The 27,466-nt window shown below is 33.2% G+C and overlaps 2 protein-coding genes across 7 annotated transcripts in view; one reads left to right on the plus strand and one right to left on the minus strand.

Moving 5' to 3' along the window:
* Nucleotides 1-63: 63 nt before the first annotated feature.
* Nucleotides 64-5,482, plus strand: LOC128228517 (uncharacterized). Of its 2 annotated transcripts, none has more exons than XM_052939863.1 (3): nucleotides 64-197; nucleotides 3,979-4,485; nucleotides 4,993-5,482. In XM_052939863.1, exons 2-3 carry the CDS (start codon nucleotides 3,985-3,987, stop codon nucleotides 5,194-5,196), a joined length of 705 nt encoding a protein of 234 aa, XP_052795823.1. In that variant the 5' UTR covers nucleotides 64-197; nucleotides 3,979-3,984; the 3' UTR covers nucleotides 5,197-5,482. The 2 variants fall into 2 exon arrangements, with proteins under 2 accessions (XP_052795823.1, XP_052795825.1); XM_052939865.1 differs by having other exon boundaries at nucleotides 69-135.
* A 3,230-nt stretch (nucleotides 5,483-8,712) lies between these two features.
* LOC128227150 (tyrosine-protein kinase Tec-like) overlaps nucleotides 8,713-27,466 on the minus strand; it is a 45,892-nt gene continuing 27,138 nt past the window's right edge. For 4 of the 5 annotated variants that reach the window (XM_052937398.1, XM_052937401.1, XM_052937397.1 and 1 more), the window contains 7 exons: nucleotides 26,713-26,974; nucleotides 23,614-23,717; nucleotides 22,258-22,346; nucleotides 21,449-21,647; nucleotides 20,756-20,874; nucleotides 19,250-19,410; nucleotides 8,713-11,514 (listed from right to left, as the gene is read on the minus strand). In XM_052937398.1, the coding sequence (XP_052793358.1) occupies nucleotides 11,431-11,514; nucleotides 19,250-19,410; nucleotides 20,756-20,874; nucleotides 21,449-21,647; nucleotides 22,258-22,346; nucleotides 23,614-23,717; nucleotides 26,713-26,974 (1,018 nt within the window). In that variant the 3' untranslated portion in view covers nucleotides 8,713-11,430. Of the gene's footprint in view, nucleotides 11,515-15,374; nucleotides 15,442-19,249; nucleotides 19,411-20,755; nucleotides 20,875-21,448; nucleotides 21,648-22,257; nucleotides 22,347-23,613; nucleotides 23,718-26,712; nucleotides 26,975-27,466 lie in introns of all 5 variants that reach the window. The other variant, XM_052937400.1, reaches the window with a different exon arrangement.

Genomic DNA, 27,466 nt, shown 5'->3' on the forward strand with positions numbered 1-27,466 from the left:
CTTTAAATATCTAAAGAAAGTAATAATTTTCTATCTAAATTTTGAATCTAGGAGGAATTCGAAATCACGGCTTGCATGTAAAAGCTGGCCTCCAAATACATTGTGCCCTAGAGCCATAGGTTTACCATCAGCACTGTACGTTTAGCTTTAATTGAATAACAGTCAAACGATTGTTCCAGAATAGTTCTATACTTACGGTACTAATTGCTTAGTTATGAATAAGTACTGAAATTGTCAAACTAATGTATTTATATTATGACATGATATAAATTAATTAGTTTTTTACACTTATCTCGGATATTGGCATCACCAGAATCCGTAAAGAAACCTTTGACGAAACAAACTATAAATTTATCATAAGTCAATAAATGTTAGTATTTAAAGTGGATTGATTAGCAGGTAATGGCATAAATGCACTTATGCTATTTATGAGCCATGCACAACAAACCTGATTTCTAAACAAAAAATTTGGCAGCTAGCGTGGTGCCTATTTTATAGCTGAGTTTCACAAATATGAACAATAACTATTCTATTGATAATTGAGATTAAACTTTAATGTAAAGCTAACAATAACTTTGTACAGAAGTAAACCTGGGCGGAAAAGTGTGCCCAGTGTGGGGAACCCCAACACATACATGGCGCTCTAACAAACTGAGCTAAGGCCAAAAAAATAATACCTGTGTTTCCGGTAACATGGCAAAAAAAAATAGGGTCGGTCGGTCGGGATTTTTTTTTTTTTTTTTTTTTACAGTTTCCATATCATGCAATTTTCTGTTGAATCAGATGAATTATGTTATATCTAAATGTATCATAATTTACAAAAAGTCAGAGAAAAACCATTGTTTAATGTCTGAAATCATTTACTTACCTTCGACTATCATATTTTCCCGCCAATTTTGCCCATGAAATGTGGTGTTTTTTGTATACAATACTCGTTTATAAGTTGCAATCGGTTTTTAGAACAAATCCAGCGCTTCAATTTCTACAAATCTGTGATAATGTTCTACCCAAACAGTCAATTATCAACTAAATTTGTTAATTTGCTTGAGGAAAATCGCTGTGAGCTCCTTAAACTAGGTTTTGAAGTGGAGGTAGGTTTAAAATAGAACAAGTAAACGCGGATATGGATTTTTTTTTTCTTATCTTATTTTCATACAGTCAAAGTTTCATTCATATTTATAATGAATTCAAACATTTTGGTCATTGTTATAAGATTCTAAGACGACGATTATTGATTATTATTTTTTCGATCGTATGATATTTTCTTACCATTATAGGCAAAATCTTGGCAATCAAATGAGATCATAAGGTATCAGACTGACCAAATTAAATACAAACCATAGCCACGCGCCTTTGATATTATCACCACTCGTGCTCTCACGTCACAAATTGTACCGTTTGATCTGCAGCTGACACATTCCAACAAATGTGTCGTTAACTTTCGAAGGTTTTTGTTTGGGTTTCAGTTGATGGGACTTATTAAAATAGGGCAAAATAAATAACCATGAATTCACAAAGCCTTATCGTAAGAAGCATGCATGATATACGCAGAGCCTAATTGTAAAAAGTAAGTTTTATTTTGGACATGAATAAATAACACCGCCGGCTATATTTTTAAATATTTTCATTTTAAAGACTGCGAAATGTCTCTTGTGATTAACCACGTGTTTGGACGGTAAACATGCGTTTGCCAATCGGACAGGGTTCGCCGCCCTCCGCCATTTTGTTTTCCTGTTGACATAGCGTCTCAGTTATACATTATTAGGAATGAAAGTTTATTCTCCGGGGACATAGAAAGACAAACAACGAAAATAATAACGATATATTTAAAAAAAAAATAATTACGATAGAATTAAAATTTATTTTTTTACTACTTTTATGTTTAAAAAAAAGATAAGGGTTGGTGAGGAAAAAATAGAGTTGGTCGGGTTACCTGAAACACATGTATTTTTTTTTTTTGCCTAACCAGGCGGCTGGTTCTTTCCCACTCTCTACACACCTTCACCCATTAACTTTTTAGACCTGCCATTTAGCACTGCCACGATTAAAGTTAACCTGAGATGTCATTTAAATTTGAATTTATGGTCTTGCTTATTTGCTTATTTACCCTGGCCTTCCAGGTTAGACTCATTTTGCTAACCTAGCTCTGACCACATGAGGTTGAGAGTTTTTGTGCAATATTTGGTACTCTGACCAATACTATTTTGACCTATCTTCAATATGATTTTAAAATCATAGAACCTTCACTTTATACTTGATTCAATCAGAAAATAAATTGGAACATTTTTTTTTAAAGTTTGAGAAACAAAACAAAACATCTTGACTAAATATGGGTTGCAGGTCTGTAAAGTCATTATTTTTTAAGTTACTTGGATTTACCGCATTTAGTTAGTTTCAGGAGATACTACAAAATGGAAAACTGAAGTAAAAAATAAAAGATATATTTAATATTTTTTTAAGTATTCTTTAGAAGGGAGAATAGTTATTATTTTCTAGATTATCATTTTATATATTAATTATATGATATTTGATAATAAAAAATGGTTTTGCCTCCACCAGCTCCTATTATTCAATGATATAATAAAAAATTAGTTATTTCTTTTATTTTGCCCACTTACTCAAATTTTTCTATTTAACAAAAATCTGATGATCAAAAGTTTAATTGATGTGGCTCTTCTGAGATTTAAAAAGTAACTTGTCACCTTGATGGAAGGAAGGACTTATTGAATGCTGACATGGGGGGTGTCCAAAATGTTTGTGGATTCCTGTATTTTTTTTTAATTATATAATAACATAACCTTAGCATGGTAGTACTGGTTTGTAGCTTCAGTTATCTTTATTGATAGATGGCACATGCATTGGTGTGATTCATTGCATTATTATGAGTAACTACATGTATAATGCAGAAAGAATTATGAAAGTATTTTGAATCCATCAAAAATTCTGACAATTTATATCAACTATTAGTGGGTGACCTGCTTCCAATTTTGACTAATAACTTAAATTACTTTGAGATCAAGTTTACTAAGTCAATTGAATGTATTTGTTTGTCTACTACAATGTATTTTTTTCATGTTAAATACAAATACTGTTAGAACATTTTATAAATGTTTATATTTCTTAAAAAGTATTGTTATTTTTTTCATTCAGAACTTTAGTAATAAATGAATTAAAAACTTTCATACATTTATTTATGTGCCGTTAAGATAGTCTTTTTGTATAATATTTTGCTTTGAAATAGTTGATATGTTTTATTTTTTAATGGGGCATGTTTAACTTGCAATCACTTATTAATTTAAAATCACATGCAAATATTGCTTACATAAACATGTGCAGATTTTTTCTTTCCTTTCCAAAAATAAACTTTGCAGGCTCTAATACATGTATGGTAAGAATGATGTTATCAGTGTTTATACAACACAATGGTAATAAACTGCCAGATGGCTTACTGTAAGATTTTATTGACTCAAATATGATGAACTAAGGTCTGTATTTGCGTATCTGTCTGGTAATGTCAGGGAATGTCAAGTAATGTCAGGTAATGTCAGGTAATGTCAGGGAATGGCGTTTTACAGTGTCAATGTATAACATTCACATGTATGTAAAAAAGGAAAAGAGTTAGGATGGTGTTCGTAGCTCTTCTAGAAAAACATGTATATGGTCCCATATGCATTAAGCAAGAGCATGAACTAATATTAATATTTAGAATGGTGATACAGTCGTCAAAAAAAAAAAAATGTCACCCCGTAACCCCATGTAATTTTTTAGATGAAAATTTAGCAATTAATTTGTATTGGCCAAATGTAAGGTGTCTAAAAGCATTTGTACATATATGTACATTGTATTTCTATATGCATCCATTGATTTCTTGCACTTATATATATTGCCATAAACTGTGATTGAGCGTCATATTGATACTTAAAGAATTGTTGGAATTATAGGTCTTTGCAAATATTCAATGCAATTTTTATTTTCCAGGCAACCATGTTCAGAGCACGAGTGTTGATTAGATGCATTGGACATATCAGAACTGCCTCCATGACCCACCAACAGTTCCAGCATGTTCACCCCACCATGAATAGACTGATAACAACACTTGCGTGGCCTGAACTATCGAGAAATTTCCACACTACTCCTGTGCCTATGAAAAAGATGGATCCAGCATTGTACCAGAAAGTCTCAGTTTTTGATGTACATGGACACTTTGTGACTGATGTCGAGCTCTTGGTTATACAACATTTTTGTCGTAAATACAATAGGTTTACCTTTGAAGAAATTCCTGAAGAAGAACATTTAAAGATGCCAGAACCTCACGAAAAGTTGAAACGATACAGAATAAAGGAAAAAGAAACAAAGAAAAGCCAAACAGAAAAACATGTCAAAACCGTTAAATTTGGAAAGAAAGGAGTCCGGGAAGACCCAAAGTTAAATAAAGTCACAGAATGTCTTGTGAATCATGGTGCCGTCAACATCGAGTTTTTAAAGGTACCAATATATGCATGTTTTGTATTCTTATATTAGATGGTTATTTGCTTCTTGAAAATTTTTGGCAGGTTTCTTGTATAATTAATCATGTTTTTACTATATCAGAATTTCTAATTTAGGCTCTTTATTAAGGATTGTTGGGATAAGAGTGAGGTTTGTGCATATAAACTGGTTTAAACCCCCAGTAAATTTACATTTTACTGACCGTTCCAAGGCGGTACCTAACAATTCTTGATAAACATACCTATTTTTTATATATATATTGTATGTATGAACTGTGCTGTTTGTGGAGTTTTGTGCTGTTCTTCTATGTTTCTTGTTTGTGATTTTGTGTTCTATGTCTTTGGCATTTGCCCAGTGCCACTAAACCGGGTTTATGTTTAAACTTTTTGCTACTGAGCTTGTTTCTGTAGCTTTTTGCATAAATTTTGGAATGACAAAAGAGGAAATGAACAAAGCTTCAGATAAAGATTAACGTAATTAAGTACTATGTATTTTTCGTTTTAGTCTGCTCCTGGTCTTAATGAGGTTCTGAGGATGTTTGGTGAGTCAAGGATAGACCCTGAAGCCAGCCAGGACAAGACGGTCATGAATGTTTCTGCCAAACCCTTAAATGCTGAATCGTTTAAAATATTACTGAAGGACATTCATGATCATGAGAGTGCTCATATCAAATCTGTGTTAGAATTATTAGACTTACAGAAGTCTTGAACAAAATTGGATAGTATTTCAAGTGTTACATTATAGACTGTGTAATTCTGATAATAACATGTGTTTTGATTGCAGTTATTACTTACCAGTATATACAACCTACATTATTGAACGAGGCACACACAGCAATCACCAGCTGCCAGACTGTGAATTTGATATGCTAGGAGAGAGCTTTATCCAATAGTATGACACCAGTCCGTTCCTCATGTTTTCGTGTATTTAAAATTTAAAGTATCTATGAAAATAACAAGCATTGATGCTCTGAAAATGATTTTTTTTACCTATAGCAGCCTTTGTTCTGTCTGATTCATCAACATGTAATTTTATTAATGGAAACATAAGACCTCTTATACTTTTCATATCATTCTTATAAACAACAAGACAAGATGGCCCTAAATCACTCAGCTGAGTGAAAGCTTTAAAGTTTAAACCTTTGTTTTTTTATAAGAATGAATCATGGGTCTGGGCCTAGGGAATTTGACAAGAAGATTTTCAAAGATTTCCCTATATACTAGTAATTCTATAGGGAACTTGTAAATCCCAGGGCATGGCCAGTTTTGTCCCCAGGGGCATACTTGTTGGAGGACCACTGTATAATGCTAAATACAAAATAAGTTTTCTTCTACAAGTTGTAGGAAACTTGTGACCACTGGGGCGGGTCCAGTTTTTACCCCAGGGGCACAATTTCATCGAACTTGATATAGAACTACTAAATGATGATTTATACAAAATATAAAGAGTCAGGGCCAAGTGGTTTCAGACTTAAGATTTCCATAATTGGCATAATTGGAACACTTGGTAGAGGGTCACTAGGCAATGAAACACAAAAAATATATAAGCTCAAGGCCTTATGGCTTTTGTCAAGAATAGTTTTTTCATTTCAGTTGCCATGGCAACCAGCATACATGCCATATCCCCCGGCGGGGGGAAAAATCCCCCGGAATTTCGATCCATCCCCCGATCTGCCGGCGGGAGATAAAAATCCCCCAGAATTTAAAAAAAAATAATTTTTTTTTTTTTTTTTTTTTAATTTTACATCAGGCAATAATGACAAAGTGAAACCACAGTATGTGAGTGAAACTCTCCAAAAGGAAACTTTTACAACAAGTGATCAATTAATTTGTAGTAATTATCAAAGGCAAAGAAATATTACTCTTTTGGAAGGAAGAAATTAATAATATTTATTCTATTCTCTTATTGTCTGAAAGTCATCAAAGCTGATAGAATTAAGCACAATTTTTTTAAAGACTTTGGAGGAAGGTAAATTTAATTTAATTGTCTCGAAAACATATTTTTCCAATGACGTATTTTGTTCTGCAAGTGCATTACAGTATGACATGACAGTGTATCATAAAAATATGATAAATCATGACATAAAATAATTCTGTATAATGAAAAAGTTAAGAGGTTTTCAAAGCAAACTATATGTGAATACATTTTTTCATACTTGTGTCTAAAAATACTTTAAAATTTAGCCAACTTAGACCTGCTAAAATAATCCTCCTGAATACAACCAAAATCCCCCTGAATTTTCAGCCTTTTAAACAAATCCCCCTGAATGGTCTCCAGAAAATATGGCATGTATGAACCAGTTTTGCATGGAATTCATTACTGAACAATTCTGAAAGGGTACTATCCAAGGAATATCCCAGTGAAGTTTCATCTAAATTGACAAGGTGATTTCATCGAAGATGTTGTTTGAAGCATTTGTTGACTGACGGACGGGCGCCAAACAGGGGGCAATCAGAAAAGCTCACCCTGAGCACTTTTTGGATGTACCTTGTCCTGAAATCAACATGGCAGGAATATGTAGGTTCTCAGGATGTGATCAACACGGGCCATATTCATAAAGCTTCTTAGTGAACATTTTCAACTTCATTAAAAAATCCAATTATTTAACAAAGGCTATTTTTTTTAATACTCTCTTTTTCATGAAATTTATTGATATGCCTTTATTATTTGGATCTTTATCTTGCTTACTTTCATATCGTGGGTGTAAAAAAAAATCATAAGTTGCCTTTAAATTCAACTTGGTGGAAAAAAAACGCTTCACTAAGATCCTTTATGAATATACTCCCGATTCCCCAGTTATCTGTAGTTTGAAATCCTCAAGAAAAATAGAGCTGATCTGAATGTCTCCTTTGATCACTTTGTTTCAACTTTTAACCTGAACGAGTGGCTTAATTGAAAACACTCCCATGTTTTTATACTATGGTGAATTTTGAAATTGTTCAAGTTGTTAATGTCAGTTATATGACACATTAATTTATCACCTGACCTTTGACCCCTAAATTGTAACCTTGATATTGAATTGGCATATCTGGAATATATGCTCTACACAATTGATTGATATGATGAATGTTTGTGCCATATAATATAAAACTAGAAGCACCGCAATACGACGAAACCAGGTTTTTGTTATGGGCAATCAGAAATTATAGCCAATTAATTTGTTGTATGAGCAAGTTCAATCTGCAGCTTCATATAAGCTATATTCACACTAAGATTTATCACTATCCATCAATTCTAACTAAGCTGTTGGGCAGAAAAACATTTTTCTATTTTTAGGAACAGTGACCTTGACCCCACCTCCCAAGCTAGCTCTTCACATAAGCTACCTTAGCTCTAATGTGAAGAGCAAGCTTGGAATTTCTTATGAGGGGGGTGGGGTCAAGGTCACTATTACTAAAATACTAGTACCTACACACAAAATTTTGTCAATATCTATCAATCCTAACTAAAGTTATTGGGCAGAAACCATTTTTCTATTTTTAGTAACAGTGACCTTGACCTTAGCTACACCCCCCTCAAAAGCAATCCCAAGCTAGCTCTGTACATAAGCTACCTACACACCAAGTTTTATCAATATCTATCAATGCTAACAAGTAATTGGGCGGACACCATTTCTAAATTTTTAGTAACAGTGACCTTGACCTTAGCCCCACCCCCCTCAATAGCAATCCCAAGCTAGCTCTTTACATAAGCTACCCACACACCAAGTTCAATCAATATATATCAATGCTATCAAAAGTTATTTGGCAAAAAACATTTTTCTATTTCAAGAAACAGTGACATTGACCGTAGCCCCTCCTCACTCAAAAGCAATCCCAAGCTAGCTCTTCACTTGCAACTTACACACCAAGTTTCGTCAATATCTATCAATGCTAACTTATGTTATTGGGCAGAAACCATTTTTCTATTTTTAGTAACAGTGACCTTGACCTTAGTCCCAACCCTCTCAAAAGCAATCCCAAGCTAGCTCTTCCCATAAGCTACCTACACACCAAGTTACATCAATATCTATCAATGCTAACTAAATTTATTAAACAGAAACCAATGTTTGACGCCGGCCCGCCCGTCCAGCCCAACGACAACCTCATTCTAATAACCCGGTTTTCGTTGAAAACCTGGTTAAAAACGTCAAGCCATTTGGAGTTGTTGAGTGGACGTTCCAGTTCGTAACGGACACACAGACAAACATCACATACGGTTCTCATAGGTGTAAGAGCAAAGACCTTTTATTACAAAAATTAATTTATTTCAGAATCCATTAATTGGAAGTCTTGTAAATATGAGCACAGTAAGGAAAATACTTATTCACTTAACAGAATAAAGTCAGTTATCAAACATTGCATGCTAGTAGTACAAATAAAAATGATCTATACCAAGCACTCAAAATACATGTACTTGTAAAACAAGTCAAAAGGAAAAGCGTAATAATTTGTTCTGCAAAATCTGTTATTGAAGCTTTATCAAAAAATTATTTAGATTATATAACGTATAAAAACAAGAGCTAACATTCACATAATCGTTGCAACAAAAAAGATGCTAATGAAATATTCTGTTGTTTTTTCATTGGCAATAACGTTTATGGTTTTGAATGATTCAGTGACTAAAATAATTCAGCTAAATGTACGATACCTTCAATAACAAGTTATTTGCTCTAAATACTGGTTAAAATAATATACAAGTTCTCATTGACTTGCAAAAATTCATGGTCAATATTTTAAACTGCAATGTACAGTTGTTGTTATACAAAAATGTCTGAAAAAGGGTATGGCAATTGGGATGGCAATTTCTGAAAATAACAAGCTACAATATAATACATGTATATTGTAGATCTAGCTGTATTCTTGTTAGAGGTAACAATTATATAATGTCTCCATAAGTTTAAGAAGTTGCTTATAATATATGCAATAGAAAGTAGAGAGGAAATTTATTACACATTGATTTTGAATAATAATGGTAACATGTAGTGTAATATAACAATTAATGTATAATAACATGACATTACGTACAGAATTTGCTGTTAAATATCACATTTATTCTAACCAACAACATCCATCAACATTCAACAAAATGTACCTGAAACACAAAGATTGTATTAATATTTAAGGAATGATCATCAATTATGATAGATCTTGTAAATAAATAAAATGTCTCTATCAAACGTTAACATTTTCTGTAAAAATCAAAATACTGAAACTCAAGCTTTTCATTCTTCCAACATAACTACCAGTATTCATCCCTTAATTTGCATACGTATAAAATTCTTTAGTAAAACAAAAATATTAATAAAATAAACTATTGGATAACAGTTCAAGCATTTCATCAATAATTAACAAAATTTGATAAGGAATGTTACAGAATTAATACTTCATCGAACACATATTTCAATAAATTGTATATCAAAATAACTGTCACCATAGCAGCAGCAAAAGTCTGAAGGTAAAATTTGTCCTGCACGGTCAAGGATTCACTCCTATTACTAGTATGTGGGAATGCACGGTCAAGGATTCATTCCTATTACTAGTACGTGGGAATGAACGGTCAAGGATTCACTCCTATTACTAGTACGTGGGAATGCATGGTCAAGGATTCACTTCTATTACTAGTACGTGGTAATGCACGGTCAAGGATTCACTCCTATTACTAGAACGTGGGAATGCACGGTCAAGGATTCACTCCTATTACTAGTACGTGGGAATGCATGGTCAAGGATTCACTCCTATTTCTAGTACGTGGTAATGCACGGTCAAGGATTCACTCCTATTACTAGTACGTGGGAATGCACGGTCAAGGATTCACTCCTATTACTAGTACGTGGGAATGCACGGTCAAGGATTCACTCCTATTACTAGTACGTGGTAACGCACGGTCAAGGATTCACTCCTATTACTAGTACGTGGGAAAGGGCCATAACTGATGTTGGAAAAACTCGTGGCCCAATCCCTTTGCATATTCTTTGATATGAACTTAAACATTCATCTGTTCCTCAGTGATTTTCTTTCTAATATATTGCGTAAATGTATATTCATGCAATAGAATAAGATTAAACACATACATAATTATAAGGCAAATAAATAAGAAAGGTTGGTTAGGGTTATATCGTTTTCCAAAACAGGTAGGGTAGGTAGATTTTTTTGGTGTTTTTTTAGGCTTTATGTAATAATGTTATTGTCACAATTCGAGAATGGTGTTATAGTAATCTTATGTATGAAGCTTTAAAGGTTTTAAATTCCATTTTCAAAAACACCTAAAAACAATATTTTTTTACCAGCAGACTTTAACGATGGTAGGATCAGCGCTTATTTCATAGGTAGGGGCGGGTAACCCGAACTAAGTGTTTTGTTAGGCCTTACAACTGTTTACATAGTAGAGACATGTACAGTTCTTGTAATTTTAACAGCTTAATAATGTATGGATTCTACCTCCAGTATGTGTAAATAAATTTCAACAGCTCATTTTAGATATAAAAAATGATACATGCTTATAAACTAAAACCAAAGTATTTGGGTTGCATTACTAGTAGTAAAAGTAGATGGTGTTGACTTTGTGACTATCACATACTGGCAGAGCTAGTGAATTGCAAATATATAATGAATGCAACACATAACTTTTTAACTAAATGACTATACATGTATTTACTGTAGTTCAATCAAATACAAAATAGTTGGAAGATCTCAAGGGCAATTTCAGAAGTATAACATAGGTGTTTACATCATGGCATTTTTACAATGTTAATGCTTATACATAGGCACACATTTTCTCCAAAGGAAATAACTTGTAACGGAAAAAAAGATTTTGTTTTACATGAATGCAATAAGTGTATACGCAGTATACAACATTTCAAAGATTAAATGTTATTGACACAATGATCATGTATGTAACTATAAGAAACATAAAAGTTCAATGCACGAGCCAATGTTTAACTCCAATGCATGCCCAAGATATCTATATGTGGGGGTAGTTTCCGTCATCATTCAGTCCTCTGCATGTTCTCAGCAGCTGTGTGAATGCCGGTCGATTGTCAGGTTCCTGAAGAAAAAAATGTAACATAAATTTGCAATGATTTCTATAATTTATATCAGCAAAGGAATTATAACAAACTTTGTATTAGATTTTTTCTATTATACTTATTCACTAAAATGTTCTTTCTTTCTTAGGAGATTAATGTTTTTAAAGCACAACAGAAATTCTCAGAATTTAGTCACTAATAAAACATAGTGTTATAAATTATATTTTTTCCATGGCAACAGTCAGCTGTTATTAATTTTTATCAGGTGAATCAGTTGATTTAAACAGAGGCTGTTCCAGTAGACAAAATATAATCTACAATGCTAAGCTGGTAAAGGGTGGTTAGTATGCAACTGTCATAGGTGTAAAAAAGAAAGTGCTTGTTTGTTTCAAGAAAACCCTTGTGTTGTTGATTATTAATGAATAAGTAGATAGATTAACTCCCTTGCAGGAGTTTCTCAATACTTCATTTCAATTGCTTTTATTCCATAATCAAATGTATAACATTGTGAATCAAAACATTATATAATGAAATCATCAAAGATGAAGGAAATCATCCATAAAGAACAAACTCAAGAGTCCATAAAATGAATCCAGAACAAACTCAAGAGTCCATAAAATGAATCCGAATATTTTTAAAATATGTTTTGCCTACTTTTCATGTGCTCCTACCACAAAAACGCATAAGCATATAGGTATATAGACTATGACTCCCACTCAATCACAGTTTCTTACAAAATATTCACTCTGAAATATAAGTAAGTATCAAACAGGAAAGTCTGACACTGGCTTAAGGTGTCCTGCCAGATGATATTACTGTAAGCTGTGCAATGGAAGCAGATATAAATGAACACAAACTGTCATTTACCAAGGCTTTCTGTAAAGAGGACAATCTACTTATAAGAAACATCCACTAGATTCTGCAGTGCTGGAACCTCCCAAGATGACTTGCACGACCAAAAACTTATTTGAAAGCATGGAAATGTGCAGGCAGAAAGAACTAACAATCGCTCAAGTATGGAATTTACATTTCAGCAATGTACATATACAATATTTAACACTGCAACACATTAACCAAAATTAAAAGGTTGCCTGTCTTTCAGAGTTAAACAATGGGATATGTCTTACTGTCACTCATAATCGAAATTAAAAAGAAAATTACGCACAATGCAATGTTAATATATGTTTGTAAAAATTAGAAATCTGTGCAACATGAAAATGAAGTTAAAAAAAAATAAAAATTGTGACTTGTTTTCAAGTGACAATGCAAACTGTGAATTCATAATAACCATAGTTCTTTGTCAGTACTTGATCATTTCCTAATACGTAATTATAATGCTTATTCGAGTATCTATTAATCAGTTGTGTCAAAACATTTGCCAACATGTTATAAACATGATTTCTCAATGAGTAAACATTTAGGGCAAATGTGCTATTAATGTGCATTTTGATTGGATGACAGAAATATCTGTGGCCGCCATATTTTTTCGTAAACTTCAGTATGTCATTAAAGCCACGTATTGGCGATTTTCTAAACATTTACTGCCGAAAAACAATATGACCCCATTCAAGAGTGTAAACCTAGCCATTAAATAGTTTTTAGAAATTCATTAATTGATAAACTGTAGCGTGGTGTGCATATTACTCCGCATTCAAGGCTGCTAAAGATGAACATTGTAGTGGGTATTGCAAATCATTTTTTAATTGGCAGTTGTTTGAATCAGTGTAGTGACTTAGGTTTATTCCGGATACAGACAAAGGTATCATATATTTTTATGTTATGGAGGTGGCGATACATGTTTTTGATGTGCCAGGATATAGATGGTGAAATTGGTAGGTAATGTTGGGTTGATGGCAGAGGGTGATCACTCAAGTGTCATAAAGATGTCCAACCAGTGCCGAGAGGGTTGAAGTCCATGTAGCTTTCTACCCTAGAAAACCCTTTAAAACGTTGCCTTAGTCTTCGAAAGGTTGGCCGTGCATCTGCGTCCTTTTGAATATAATTACAGGTTTAAACATTATAGTGAATATTTTGTTGTCTGAACTGAAATTAACACAACACTATAAATAATAATGTTTCATTATAGATTCACCGTGCTGTACTCAAACTTGATTGTTAATAGGAGTTTACAACAATACAGTACCATGCTACGCACAAAAAGACAGAATGCCATTCCAAACTGCAGATACCAAAAACCAACAGGAAAGGTAAAACTAGTCATGAATTTTTAAAGAGACATGACTATTCTAAAACATGAACCACTTTTTTAGAGGACACTAAAACCACTTAACATCTATGTTGAACAGAAATGAAATATTGACATATTATGCTAATATACACACAACGAAAAACTTTTAATTTTATATTATTTTTGCCATTCATGTAATACATTTATCATGCACAATGGAAAACTTGCAATTCATACAAAGATGCCAAGTAAAATATGTTATTGTTTTGGTGGAGAGTAGTTAAAGTCCTAAAAACTTTGATGTAGAATAGCTAATGTCCTAAAAATTTGGTATGAAATAATTTAAGTCCCCAAAATTTCAGTGTATAAAAATTATAATCCTAAATAATCCTTATAATTTGAAAAACTTTGGTGTTAAAGGGGCTGTACTCCGTATGATAAAATAGCGAAAAACATAAATAAAATTGTCGAAAACTGACATAAACTTGACATCGATGTGTACAATGCATTGAAACTTAGTAACTGAAGTACCACATAGTTTACAATTTATTTAAGTTTAGCAGTTATTTCTTATTTTTCCATTAAAAAATTTACTGGGTATGTACTATAGCAGGTAGAATTTATTCCTTGTGCGTGATTGGCTAGTCATTGGCTGTTATCACGTGATATTACCGAGGTAGGTGTATAGCTTAATTATGTCACCTAATTAGAGTAAGCCATCTTAGCTCAGTGGATATGATGCTGGACTGCAATTTTGGCACACAGGTTCGAACCCGAATTTTTTTTTTACATTTTGGTACTCCTTTTTTTACAATTATGATATCAAAGTGTAACACATTCTATTAGATAATTGTCCTGAGATTTGTTACAGAAAAAAACTTTTTTTGGTGCCAATCTGGTGTACAGTCCCATTAAGAATAGTTAAATTCCTAAAAACATTGTGTAAATAGTTATAATCCTTGAAACTTAAGTGTAGAACAGTAAAGTCCTAAAAATGTTGTGTATTGCAAATGAAATCCTTAAAACTTTAGTGTAGAATAGAAAAACTCAAAACACTTTGGTGTATCAAATTAATAATCCTAAAAACTTAAGTGTGGAATAATAAGTGAAAAGCTAATGTTCTAAAAACTTTGGTGTTTAATAGATCCTAAAGACTTAAGTGCAGAAAAGTTTAAGTCCTAAACACTTGTGTTAAATAAGTTATAATCCTAGAAAAGCTTATGTGTAGAATAATTTAAGTTTGATAAACTTTGATGTAGAATAGTTCAAGCCTCAAAAAAATATAAATTATAGTTTTGGGTATAGAATAATTATGAAAGTTTGATAAAATTCTGTGTAGAGTAGATCAAACTACCAACAATATATGTTAACATTCCCACACGTAAAACAAAAACAAGCCATTCAAAAAATGTAATACCATATGTGACTAAAGTTAGTGCTTCCAAAGTCTGATGAAGTTATTTCAATCTTAATTCTAGATGATTTTAATTCGCCTTATTAATATTTAGTCAAATTACACAAGTAAAAATACATATAAAGGCAAACAGCGTAAACATGGAGTGCAAGAGAAGCAATCGAAGATTCTCAAATATATGTGCCCCAAGGTTGTCAGTAAAAGCAAGTTGAACTTCACCAAGGGTCAATGAATTTTACTAAGCGTGATTTTAGTCATATATGGTACTTCTAGTTTACCATCTTGAATTTCTTCTTTGTCGAGTGAGTTTTTTAGAATCGTAAATGAAGGCCTGCCTTCTGGCTCCTATGTAGCACAAAACAATGTTTGGATAATTGGAGTGAGTGTGAAATATGGATATTCCAACAAAACAGCAAAATTGTTTATCAAACAAGTTTTCTCCCATTGATAAAAATAATCTTTGCATGATTTTTATCAAGTATGTTAAACAAGTTTTCAATAATTTGGTTATGATTGGCGACAACATTATACTCTTATTATATCATAAGTACTAGCTTGATAATTATAGCAACAAACCTAAAATGTACATAATGCACACAACTTTTAACTTTTGAGACTCACAATAATATGGGTTAAAGTAAAAAATAATTGAAGAATATTGCTGGGGGCTGCCAGGGTCGTCTAGGCCAGGGGTCAAGACTTGAGTAATTCCTAAACTATAGTTTGACAAATTCATTAAGCCAACATTAACAGGGATATTCATAGACTCGACCAATGGTGGGGGTTTGGGGGGGAATTGTGCACCTGTGTTTTTTTTTACTGCTCCCATTGGTGAATACTGTGCACCAATCAACGTTGTTACCACTCCATTCACAGAAATACATGTGGACGAGGTCTGGGTTACTGTTCCATCACTGAAATTGTGGGTCCCTCAACATTGTAACACCCATGATCCCCGGATATTGTACAACATGGCAGTGTTGAAACTGCTCAAGTCCCAGAATTATGTGTGGACGTGAACTGAGTTACTGCCCCATCGTAGAAAAGTGTGTCCTTAGATGTTTTAACAGTCACCATCGCTGAAACGTGTCCATCCTTCAGAATTGTTGATACCCTTTCGCTGATTATTGTGCACCAATGGGTTTTTTCTCCAAGCTGAAAAGTGCGGCATGACGGTGTTGTTACGTCTCCCATTGCCGAAAGCTTTGCACTCATAGGCATATGGCTGCCATCTTCAAAGTTTGTGCGTTTGCTTTTTCTGTTTCGTCTTTGCCTGATTGAATTTGTAAATTAGTAGTCATATTGCCATACTTCGTGAATAACCACGATATTTATTTGGTGTTGATGCTCCCGCTCCGTGGTTTTAGATGCCATTGTCATAACTAACTTTTGTTTGAGAATTTTATCTGTTGTCATCTTTTGTTTTATTACATTGTCATTTGTAAAAACCTTTTGTTTTGTATTCTTGCATTGTTATTTAAGTGCATCCACATAATTTTGTCTTGCAGAATGTTAAAGAAATGGTCAAAAGAGGATGACTTGCATACTTTTGACACGTCGCTAATTAATCAAAATGAAAAAATAATAGCATAATATGAAAACACTGCAACAAATTTGGCCCCCACCCATACACCTTTATCTCTGGAATGGACAAAAGGATACAAAATGAAGTGGACCAACCCAGCATTAATATATAGCAAGTGCACTGGACCTCAGAAAGTTTAAATAACTTTTCCCTATCATTGAAGAATCCATTTCCAAAGTGGTCAAAGAGATCAGAAAAGCTATCAGTACAGATGGAATATTAATATTTGTTAAGAAATTGCTGATGTTTTATGACTATGGTTAGGCGTTTATGGGTTATTGTCCTGTATTGTCACATCTATGATATGGCTGAGATTGATGATTATTTGATCGTCTGTGACGCGACATAGTGACATTTTTTATTAAATTGATATGAAAAACTAAAATAAAATATTTTTTCAAGGGCCAAACTTTTTTCTTGTATGCTCCCCCCCCCCTCCCAGTGGTAAATTTCTTCAGATTTATATGATTTCGAAAAATAACATCTTATAATGAGTGAAAGTTTATGATAATGGGTGGCCATGGGTGAAAGTTTATGATAATGGGTGGCCATGGGTGAAAGTTTTCCGTATTAATACGGAATTACTTATTTTCGGTCTTCTCAGGAGTTGTTTTTCTAAATCGTGTAAATCTGGGGAGTTTTTCGTGGGGGGTGGGGGTGGAGGGGGTACCCTAAACCCCATCATCAACATCGCGATCTACTCAAAATCGAAGATAAAACAAAGTAAAATTTTCTGGTTTCCCAATTTTGATCTATAAATAGCGTTGCCATAAGTGGTAAAATTCTGTCGGCGAAATCAGCCGAGAGTTTCCGAAAATAGTCGTTTCTTTTTACTAAAAAGCATTGTCATTCCAATGTTCTCCGAATAACCGTGGCAGTTTCCGCGCCAACAAAAACTTGGATGGCGGAAAAAGCCGGTTTTCGCCGAATATTTATGATCAGTATCCTTTACGACTTTTACGACATACCGCAAATTGGGGGCAAAAATAAACAATGAAATTAATCGAAATACTGCTGTCAAAATTGAACAATAAAGTTTGTAACCCCAGGGTATAATACTAAAGAGCTTGAACAGCCTGCGAAAAACAAATGGAGGTGGCAATGGCTGTCAAAAGTCGATTCGGAGGGTGTGAAATGGTTCGATTGGTAACTTGATAAAAATACAAAACACTATTCAATATAAATCTTTAATTGTATTCTGTTTTTCATTTTTTAACTTTTATTGAATGAGTTACAGAGTTAAATGAATTCTTGATTAATGAGCAAGAATTGACGTATTGAGGGATGTTTCTGTCAGGGGCCTTATGTACATGTATGTTAACAAAAGCTGCCAGAAATATTATAAATATACAACATAGATGGATTTGATTTATTAAAAGACAGGAAAGGCTTTGAAATGTGTTTTAAAATGCTTAATTCCTGGAGCTTCCCTGGCCAGGGCTTTGCCCTGGACCCACCAGGGGCCCTGCGGCCCCCTGGCCCCCAGCTTAATTTTTCAGTATTTTGAAAATTTGCAACTTTCACCCATGTAAGGCTGAAAATATGGAATTCTGTGAAAGCTGAAAATGGGGAATTCCCTCTTAAAATGGAAAACTTTTAGCTATTAACTACAACAAATCTTAAAAAGTTATGATGTATCTTTTATAAAAATAGCTTGGATAAAGGTGTGATAATTATTTGAAAACATATGCAGCATTTTTATCACTAATGTGCCTCAAATTGCAATTCTAAAGTAAAATTTTTAGATTGGAAATTGAGAATTGAGGCTAAAAATCGGGGCTCAAGATATAAGTGGGCACAGGAGTGAGTTGCACAAGCTGTTCACTATCTATGTTCTAAAAACAATTCCAATGTAGCGGAACATTAGAAGATTAGCGCGTTTTCAATATTATTCAGGAAGTTGCATAAAAAAATGAAAAATGAACTGTTAACAACTACATGTTTTTTCTGAAGGAAATAATAAGGGGGCGAACCCCTAAGCCTGTCTGTTGAAAAGGGGCATAACTTATCATTAATTGTTACCGGTATTTCCACAGTTATGGGCCTTGCATCATTATAACTAAGTTTTATTTGAATTCCTAAGATGTTTTTAAATTATTGCAACAGTCCCACTTAAGAGTCCTCTTTAGCTCTGCTGTCTTACGAGCCCTGGCGTTTGCCTTTAAATTGAAAACTTGCATTATGACATGGGAACTCCACAGACGGAGGTACAAAAATACTGCATTGGAGATACACCTACTGCCATACCGATTTCCCTAGAAATGTATGAAAAGCGTAGTGTACACTCAGTGATCGAAATTAGCACAAGCCCACACTGCACTGGTAAAATGCTTTACGGGCTTGCTGAAATCCTGGATTTTATACAGCAGGGCTTGTTGATTTTTTTTTGTTCCAAGCATTAGATTAAGATTTTGGGCTTGTTCATCCAAACTCAAATTTCTATGACTGTGACTGCACACTTCCTTCTTTATCTCATGAATATTCACTTACCTTCAGCCCACAAAAATGTGTGCAGTATATACAATGCACCCAAAAATTATTTCACACAAGAAATTCATGTTTTCTCACCTTATTCCAGCACTCCAGCATGACTTGATATATTTTCTCAGGGGCACCATTGGGCTTTGCAAGGCGACGATTGGAGGAGCAGACAAAGTCAACGACTTCTGCGTTCCTCATCTGATTATACGGCATATCACCGCAAGTGAACACCTCCCACATCAGTACACCTGCGTGAAATAGGAACAAAGCTCATTGTCAAGCTAGAACATACACACTTAGTATACATTGGAATTTTAGATGTATAAAAACACAACATAGATGAACTTGTTAAATTACTATGTTTCCCGGCACCAACATCTGTTAAATTTCCACAATAATTTAGCACCAACAAGAACCAGGTGTAGAATTGCTTTTTTGAGAAGCAGAAACAGATTTTTCACTTCAAGGTCAACATGACCTTGACCTTCGACCTACGGATCTCAAAATCAATAGGAGTCATCTACTTGGCAAAATCTACTAGAATACCTAGTATGAAGTTCACAGGTGGAAGGCTTCAGCTTTTTTTATCCTTTTACATGAAACCATTTCAGCTTAAGGTCACCATGACCTTGACCTTGGGACATACTAATCTTAAAATCAAACGGGATCATTTACTAGTCTTTACCAACTTGCATACAAAGTATAAAGTTCCTAGGACCAATCGTTCTCCAGTAATTGAGCAGAAACCGTTTTTTTACCTCAAGGTCACTGTGCCTGTGACCTTTGACTTACTGATCTAAAAGTCAAAAGAGGTCATCTTCTGGTCATGACCAACCTACGTTCTATAATTATTGAGTGGAAACGAAGTATGAATAGGAACGGATGTACAGACAGGGCAAAAACGATGTTTCCTGATGAATGGGAGAGACATTATAATTATATTTATTACCAGTACATATTGTATGGTCTCATAAAAGATTCTACCCTTTAGTAATGTGCTTATAAACACTTTCTTACAGCTGCACTCTGACAGATATACCATTTTTACAACTTTTATTATTTTTTCTCTTGTAAAGAGCAAATGTTTGCGTGAATATCTGCAAACCAATGATAAAAGATTGCTGACAAAAGATCGGATGGCAGATTTTCATATTACCGTTCGAAAATTAACTAATGGTTTAAGAAAAATACATAAAACATCAATTTTTGAACTTAAATATAAAAATCAGCGATCTCATTTTTTTTGTCAGCAGTCTTTAATAACTGGTTTCTATGGATTTTTCGCAAAGAAATGGCTCATCCAAGACAAACAATAAAGTTGTCAAAACTGTGAGAGTGCAGCTTTAAACTAAAAGATTTTTTATCAGTTGATAATGGGCAAATCTGAGGAAACATTCTGGCCATGGTAATGTGCCATGCTATACATGCTGATAAAATGAATGCCTGTTGCCACTTTAAACAAATGCTTTTCATGTTTGTTGCTATGCTACTCCTACACAAACTTTTACTACACAAAGGTTAAACAAAACAGAAATGTTTCTTTTGAAAAATAAGTCAAGCTAAAAATCAACATCAGTTGGATTCTTTTCCTACCAAATGCCCAGACGTCAGACTTGCTGCTGAATCGAGTAAAGCTGAGGACCTCTGGCGGGGCCCATTTGACGGGAAACTTGGTGCCAGTAGAACTTGTGTACTCATCATCTATCACATACCTGGGAAGAGACAGTCATCAGTTTGGACAAAATATTTTGTATAGAACTTGTGGGTGTAAAACTAGCAAGAGGAAATTGTATATTTCTACCATGTTTATTTCTTGTTACTTAAACAGAAAACCCAATACTTATGATCAGCCATACTTGAGTGTGCTTTGTAAAATTTGTTAAACATAAAGATGCTTTAAAGAAAACTTTTATACTTTTTGCAGCAACAAGAACAGAGATCTAATTTCACAATGTTTTTAACATGATCAGATTCATGCAAAAATCATTTTGAAATTAGGCTGTCCTTTTAGTGAACACCAAGTTCTATATTAAAGTCCCTTATAACAGATTTAAGCTAAGCTCACTAATTTTGCTTTGTATATTCTGTATAATATTTACAATTTAAAAAAATATTTTTTATTTTAAAGGAAATTATATTTATGATAATCAGTATAAAAATACAAAATTATTTAGAAAAATCATGATTGATTAAAACATTTCATTTAATAAAATAAGCTACTTAAGCTAGTTACCCTTAAGAAGTTTTGAGGTATATTGGAACCTGAATGTGGACAACACAACTCACCTTGCTAGACCAAAATCTGCCACTTTTATTATTTGGTTTTCACCCACTAAACAGTTCCTTGCAGCTAAATCCCTATGTATAAAACTTCTGCCCTCTAAATATTCCATGGCTGCGCACACTTGAATGCACGTGTCTAACAGAGTTGATACTTTGTTTATTAACCGAGTTTTATGTCGTTTTAAATATGTCAATAGTGCACCTGAAATGAAATAAAAATGGATTGCTCACTTAACAAAAAATCAAAATAATTGTAAAAGTTAATGAACCCATTATCTGAGTCATTGAAATTATGCAAAAGTGTATAGCGCAAATTAGTTATACATTCAATCCCAAGTGTAGCGGGCGTTTTAATTGTTTTATACAATATTGGCACTTACTGTGCATGCCTATATTGAACTATCGTTGCAATTTATCCGCAAACCACTTATTGCACAATTAGAGCTCTTTGATTTATGGTTTTCTTTCTAATATGAGAATTAATGCATCAAAGATACAATAACAAAAACAGTTTCCAGTACAGGACAAAAAGAAAATATTGTTTCACACATTTGTAGCTTCATTATACAGGTAAAATTTTGTACCAGAAAACCGGGAACAAGCCAATTAATTTACAATGTTCAATTCTTTAATCATTTTTAAGGACTTCTTCTCACACGTCACCTATGTAGGAGACAAGCCTGTATTTTATTTAATTGGACAAAGTTCATCAATCCTATTGAACAGAGTGTTTGTAAACATGGCAATACCTCATACAGTAACACAAATGCTTGTAACAAATACAGGATGCCCCCTTTTATATGAAGACTTACCATACTGCATTAGCTCGGTCACAATGATGAGGGGTTTAGACTTGGTCACCACCCCATACAGTTGCACCAGGTTAGGATGACTCAGCTGACTGTTGGCATAAATGATAAATCATTTTATTTTATGTTTTTCAGTGGCTTCTAGATATTTATCAGTGAGATTTGTATCATTAATGTAAACAGCATGTAGATCCATCAATAACAACGAAGTCAATACTAGTATGCAATGTACATGTACTTTAAACATGATGCAGTTTCGATTATGAAATAGATAATAGAAAGACTTCATAGCCTCTCCAATTGTTGGCGATAATTGATTATATTTATTGCCTGATGTTCAATTCCTGCCTTCTTCATCATTTTTATGTGCATATTGTCATTGGTTAATGAAAGAGTCTGTTTATTTTGTGAGTCTGTTTATTTTGTAACACAGATTAAGAAGATGAATTTCACTTTATTTTCATAGAACTAAGACAAACACTAATAAACAGATATTACCGTACCAACGCTAATGTTGTAAAGTTCAAAGATTTATTACAATCAGAAAGTTGTGTTGTTTTGAAAAAATTAGCAACATTTTGTCATAAAGCATTTGCTGCAAGAAATTTACTTTTTTACAATTAGTAATATATATATTTGTGTGTGTGTGTGTGTGTGCCTTCCTAAAACTTAAACATTGAGATTTGCCTAAAATATTTATTTATTGTATTGCAAGCTACTCTCCTTTCGCTGTATCTTACTACATGTACATACTACTCATCGCCAACCATATGAATGTACTAACCATTGTATTTGTATACTGTACTCATGGGCTTATGCCTACTGTATATGTTTTCCCAATAAACCAATATATATATATATATATATGTGTTTCATGTAAATTTCCGAAACAGTTATTAGGTTAAGTTTACACTTGACTGTTTCCAATTATCTATAGGTATAACACTTTACAATTATTAAAGCCAGAGTTATCGGCTTGTGTGTGTACAAAGTCCCCTTTGAACATCTTGAATGGTTATTTAATAATGGATATAAGCTTATGTTTTAGCATGATTTAAGCAAGGAGCATAATTTCACAATTAGTAAAGCCAGAGTTATGTACACATGCTTATTGTCTCAGGCAGCACATGTACCAAGTTTCATTTAAATTCCACGATTTTTTTTTAAATTATGACCAAGGATAAAAAACTTTTGTGTACCAACAACAATGCCATGTCTCAGACAATAACTTGACTTTTCTTTTTACAAAAAACAGACAAGCCTATGAAAAGAATAGTTTGTTGTTTTTTAGTTGGATAGCAAAATAAATATAGGGCAATGCTGGAATTATTATTATGTCAATACTGATTGTATTCTTACGTCATGGTTTTAGCCTCCTCAAGGAATGAATCTTCCGACATGGTTCGCTCTTTCATCATCTTGGCAGCAACTACGCGACCATTCCACTTGCCCTTCTGTACAGTCTGCAGGGAAAAATAGTCCTCACAATAACACTCACAAAAATGCCTGCGTATAATACCCAGTAACAATTTTTTTAACTTTTTTTCTGAGGTCGATTTCAAGCCGAGAGTTTGTTTAGATTTATGTAGAAAGGGATGTTACTCGCGTCATATTGATCGAGTATATACGAGTTAAAACGGCAGTTGAAGATCGGGATACGGTATATCGTAAGACGTTTATAATTTAAACAAAAAAACATTTCGATTAAAGTTATTCAATATTATTTGAATAATAAATTGAATTGAACAATAATTAAACTTGCATATAAAAAAGCAAAGTTGGGCACTGTCAAAATATTTTTTGTCAGTTGTACCCGAAGGTGTGAGAAACTCGACTTCTGTTATCCTGTTTAACATACCAATACTACATACGGTTGCGATAATGGTCTTGTTTTTTCGCACTTTGTCTCATTCTTTATTCTTTTCTGTAGGAGTTGACATTTTGAGAACAAACCCGTACAATATACGGTTTTTGCATCACTTAACTTATCATCCTCGACAATTAATCATTGTATGGTTTTAAAGATAACCATTGCCATTTTCACACAAAATTTTTTTTTTGTCACTGTCAACAACCATGGTGGCCAAATATGCCAGACGATTTGACGTCTTTTCTATGCGTCTTTAAACCAAAAACATAGATTAAAAGTTTTTTTCTTGGACTTTTTACAGATTTTTTTCCCTGCGTCTAATACCCCCTACCGTCTTATACCCAGTCATTTACGGTACATTACAATGTACTACTTAGCTTTATAATTTGTAACAAGCTCATTTTTGTAAAATTCATATTTTGGGCAAGCCTGGAAGGTATTTTACTAAGTGGCTAGAAAACTTGTGTGTATATTTTTTTTGTATCTATCATCCTCATAATTTACCATCTTTATCAAATATTTAAACAACAGATATGATGATCCAGCAGTTTATAAAAATAATGCAGGTCAAAAAGGTCCACTTCCAAAGAGAACCAGTACTACTCAAAAGGACCAGTAGCTAAAAGGCCCAGTCTGAAAATATATACTTTAAGTGATAGATTCATATGCACTGTATGATTAGGATATCTGTATTCAAATACTATATTCATGTTGAAATGCATTATCAAGTGCTTCCTCATGTAAACACACACAGAGGAACAAACCTATTGTTGATTCAGCACAGTCATGTCAGCAAAGTTTAACCTATACTCAAATCAAGATGCATTTGTGTGTCAGCAGTACACTTCTGAAGTTAGCTTTTTGCCGGCTGCAAATTATTTTCCCTATTGCATCCTGGGTATTATGAAAAGGCTCCATTATAGTTATCAAGTAAAATAGAGCAATAAATACTAGATTCAATTACTTTCATCTTAAGTAACCATGTCAGAAATTCTATTATCTAGTAAAAAGATGGCTCATAAGGAAAATATAATCAATCCTATTGATGTATAAAATGCGTACATTTTCATTAATTTTATACAAATTTCGTGATCTACATTTTGGTAGCAAATCACAACAGAAGTGATCTGTTTGCCGGCTGCAATGTTTCTCAACTAAGCAGTGCAGTCTGTGTAATCTTTGCATTTAAAATATTTGCGCACATACCTTCTGCAATTAGTCAAGCATGAAATAATGATGATCAGGTATGATCCAAAATTGGTAGTATTTATTTTTCAAAAATCTGTTATCTCTGTAAGTGTAAATATTTAAAACATTAATTATCATTTATTGAAAGGATGACCTTTAAAGGGACTGTCTCACAGATGACAAAATAGCGAAAAAAATAAAATTGTTGGAAAATGACATAAACTTGGCATCGATGTGTTCAATGCATTGAAACTTAATTATTGAAGTACCACATAGTTTACAATTTATTTAAGTTTAGCAGTTATTTCGTATTTTTCCATTCAAAAAAGTTACTGGGTATGTCTACCGGGTAGAATTCATTCCCTATGCGTGATTGGCTAGTCGGCGTTATCACGTGATATTACGACCGGATTTTGTTTCCTTGGTGACCCTACTCTTTTTTGGTGATATCCTTAACATATAATATTGATTAAAATGGCTTTATTCATACATAATGGGTTGATTGCTGAGAACTTTGTTAAAAATGACATCAATTTTAACTCCATCATTGTTCACTTTCAAATATTTCCTGCTCTGGAAGTTTAATAGATGCACTTGTGTTCTGGAGTATTTCTAACAATATATGAGACAAGTATTTCAACTGTACTTGTTTTATTTAAATACCGGTATATGAGGATATCATCAACAAGTTTACGTCTAAAAGTCAATAACGATGTTGTTAATCACAGCGCTAACTTCAACAAAGTTAAATGTTTTACAATTGTATTTCTTAATTTTAAATTGCCATGTTAATTGTTCATTTTATGTTGAAATCAATCTATCTATCTATCTGTCTATGAAAGGGCATTACTCACGAAATATCATTTTCTGAGTTTGAAATTATGAATAAAGAATAAGGAGAAAATTAATTTCCTTGCGTTGATGTAATGTCCAGGTGGCGTGTTGTCAGTTTTGCACAGGTGGTTTTAGGCATTCTATAACCATTCAGCTTCGGAGCGTTTGACTGACTGAACCGATTTAAATTTATAAATTAGCTTGCACTGATCATATCAAAGAATAAGATTTCTGGAAGAACATGTAGATGTTTATCAACTTAAATAATGATTTGATATGTTTGAATGTTTTCTATGATATACAGTATATCCATATGTATGTATAAAGTCAACGCCGGCATGCTACAAGGTACTCAATTCAAATAACAATTCAATTAAGGAATATTTTGAATTTTAAGCATGTTTGTTTATTACGAGACATGGGGTCCTAAAAGAAAACATAGTTTACTTCAGTGTTGCACAATGACATTGAAAAACATGCTTTAGGTTTATTTAGATATGCAGAAATTGCAATTAACAATAACAACATAACATTACTTCAACATTTTTTAAACAAGAAACTCTTACCCCAAAACATCCTGATCCTAATACTTCGAACAACTCGAGCTCATTTCTATTAATCTCCCACTTGCTGTGCCCGAATCCTGCAGTTACTGGAATATTCTTGTCTTTAGTGGGAGGGGAGCGTAGTCGGGTGGCTATCCCGCCAGCATTGTGTTTGTGATAGTATATAAGGTCGGGAATGGTAACGAACGGATGCTTCTCGGCAAGGTAGAATTTGTCCTCTGAATTTTTCTTGATGTGATAGTGCCTCACTGGTGTTCCGCCTCTGGCAATAACACAGTTACACATGGCACAGTCAAACTTAATTCATTATATCATACAACCATTAAACAATACTGATATAAGAATATTTGATATTGCTTAAGCTGTTGTTTTATATATAATTTTCTTGTCATAAATTTTTTCAATATGTAAATATTGTCTGAAATGAATTAGATTTTACAAATGTACAAATGAACCATGGAGGACACTCGGGTGTCACCCTTTTTTCTAAAGGGGCATCCCCTTTTGTGTTATTTGTTTGAAAGGTGTATGTAAAATTTAAATGTCTTGATGTTTACCAAAAAGAACAAAAATATATGATTATACTTTAAGAACAAAGTCATGCTCTTTTGTCAATCTGATAAATTAACTCAACCAGATTAAAATGAAATTTACATAGAAATTATTCACATAATAAAAAGAATAATACATGTTCATTAAATAAGAGTTGAATTAAGAGGATGAGGAAACAGCACAAGATTTGAACATGAATAAA

Source organism: Mya arenaria, chromosome 3 (assembly GCF_026914265.1).
Source record: "Mya arenaria isolate MELC-2E11 chromosome 3, ASM2691426v1".
Lineage (NCBI taxonomy): Eukaryota > Metazoa > Mollusca > Bivalvia > Myida > Myidae > Mya > Mya arenaria.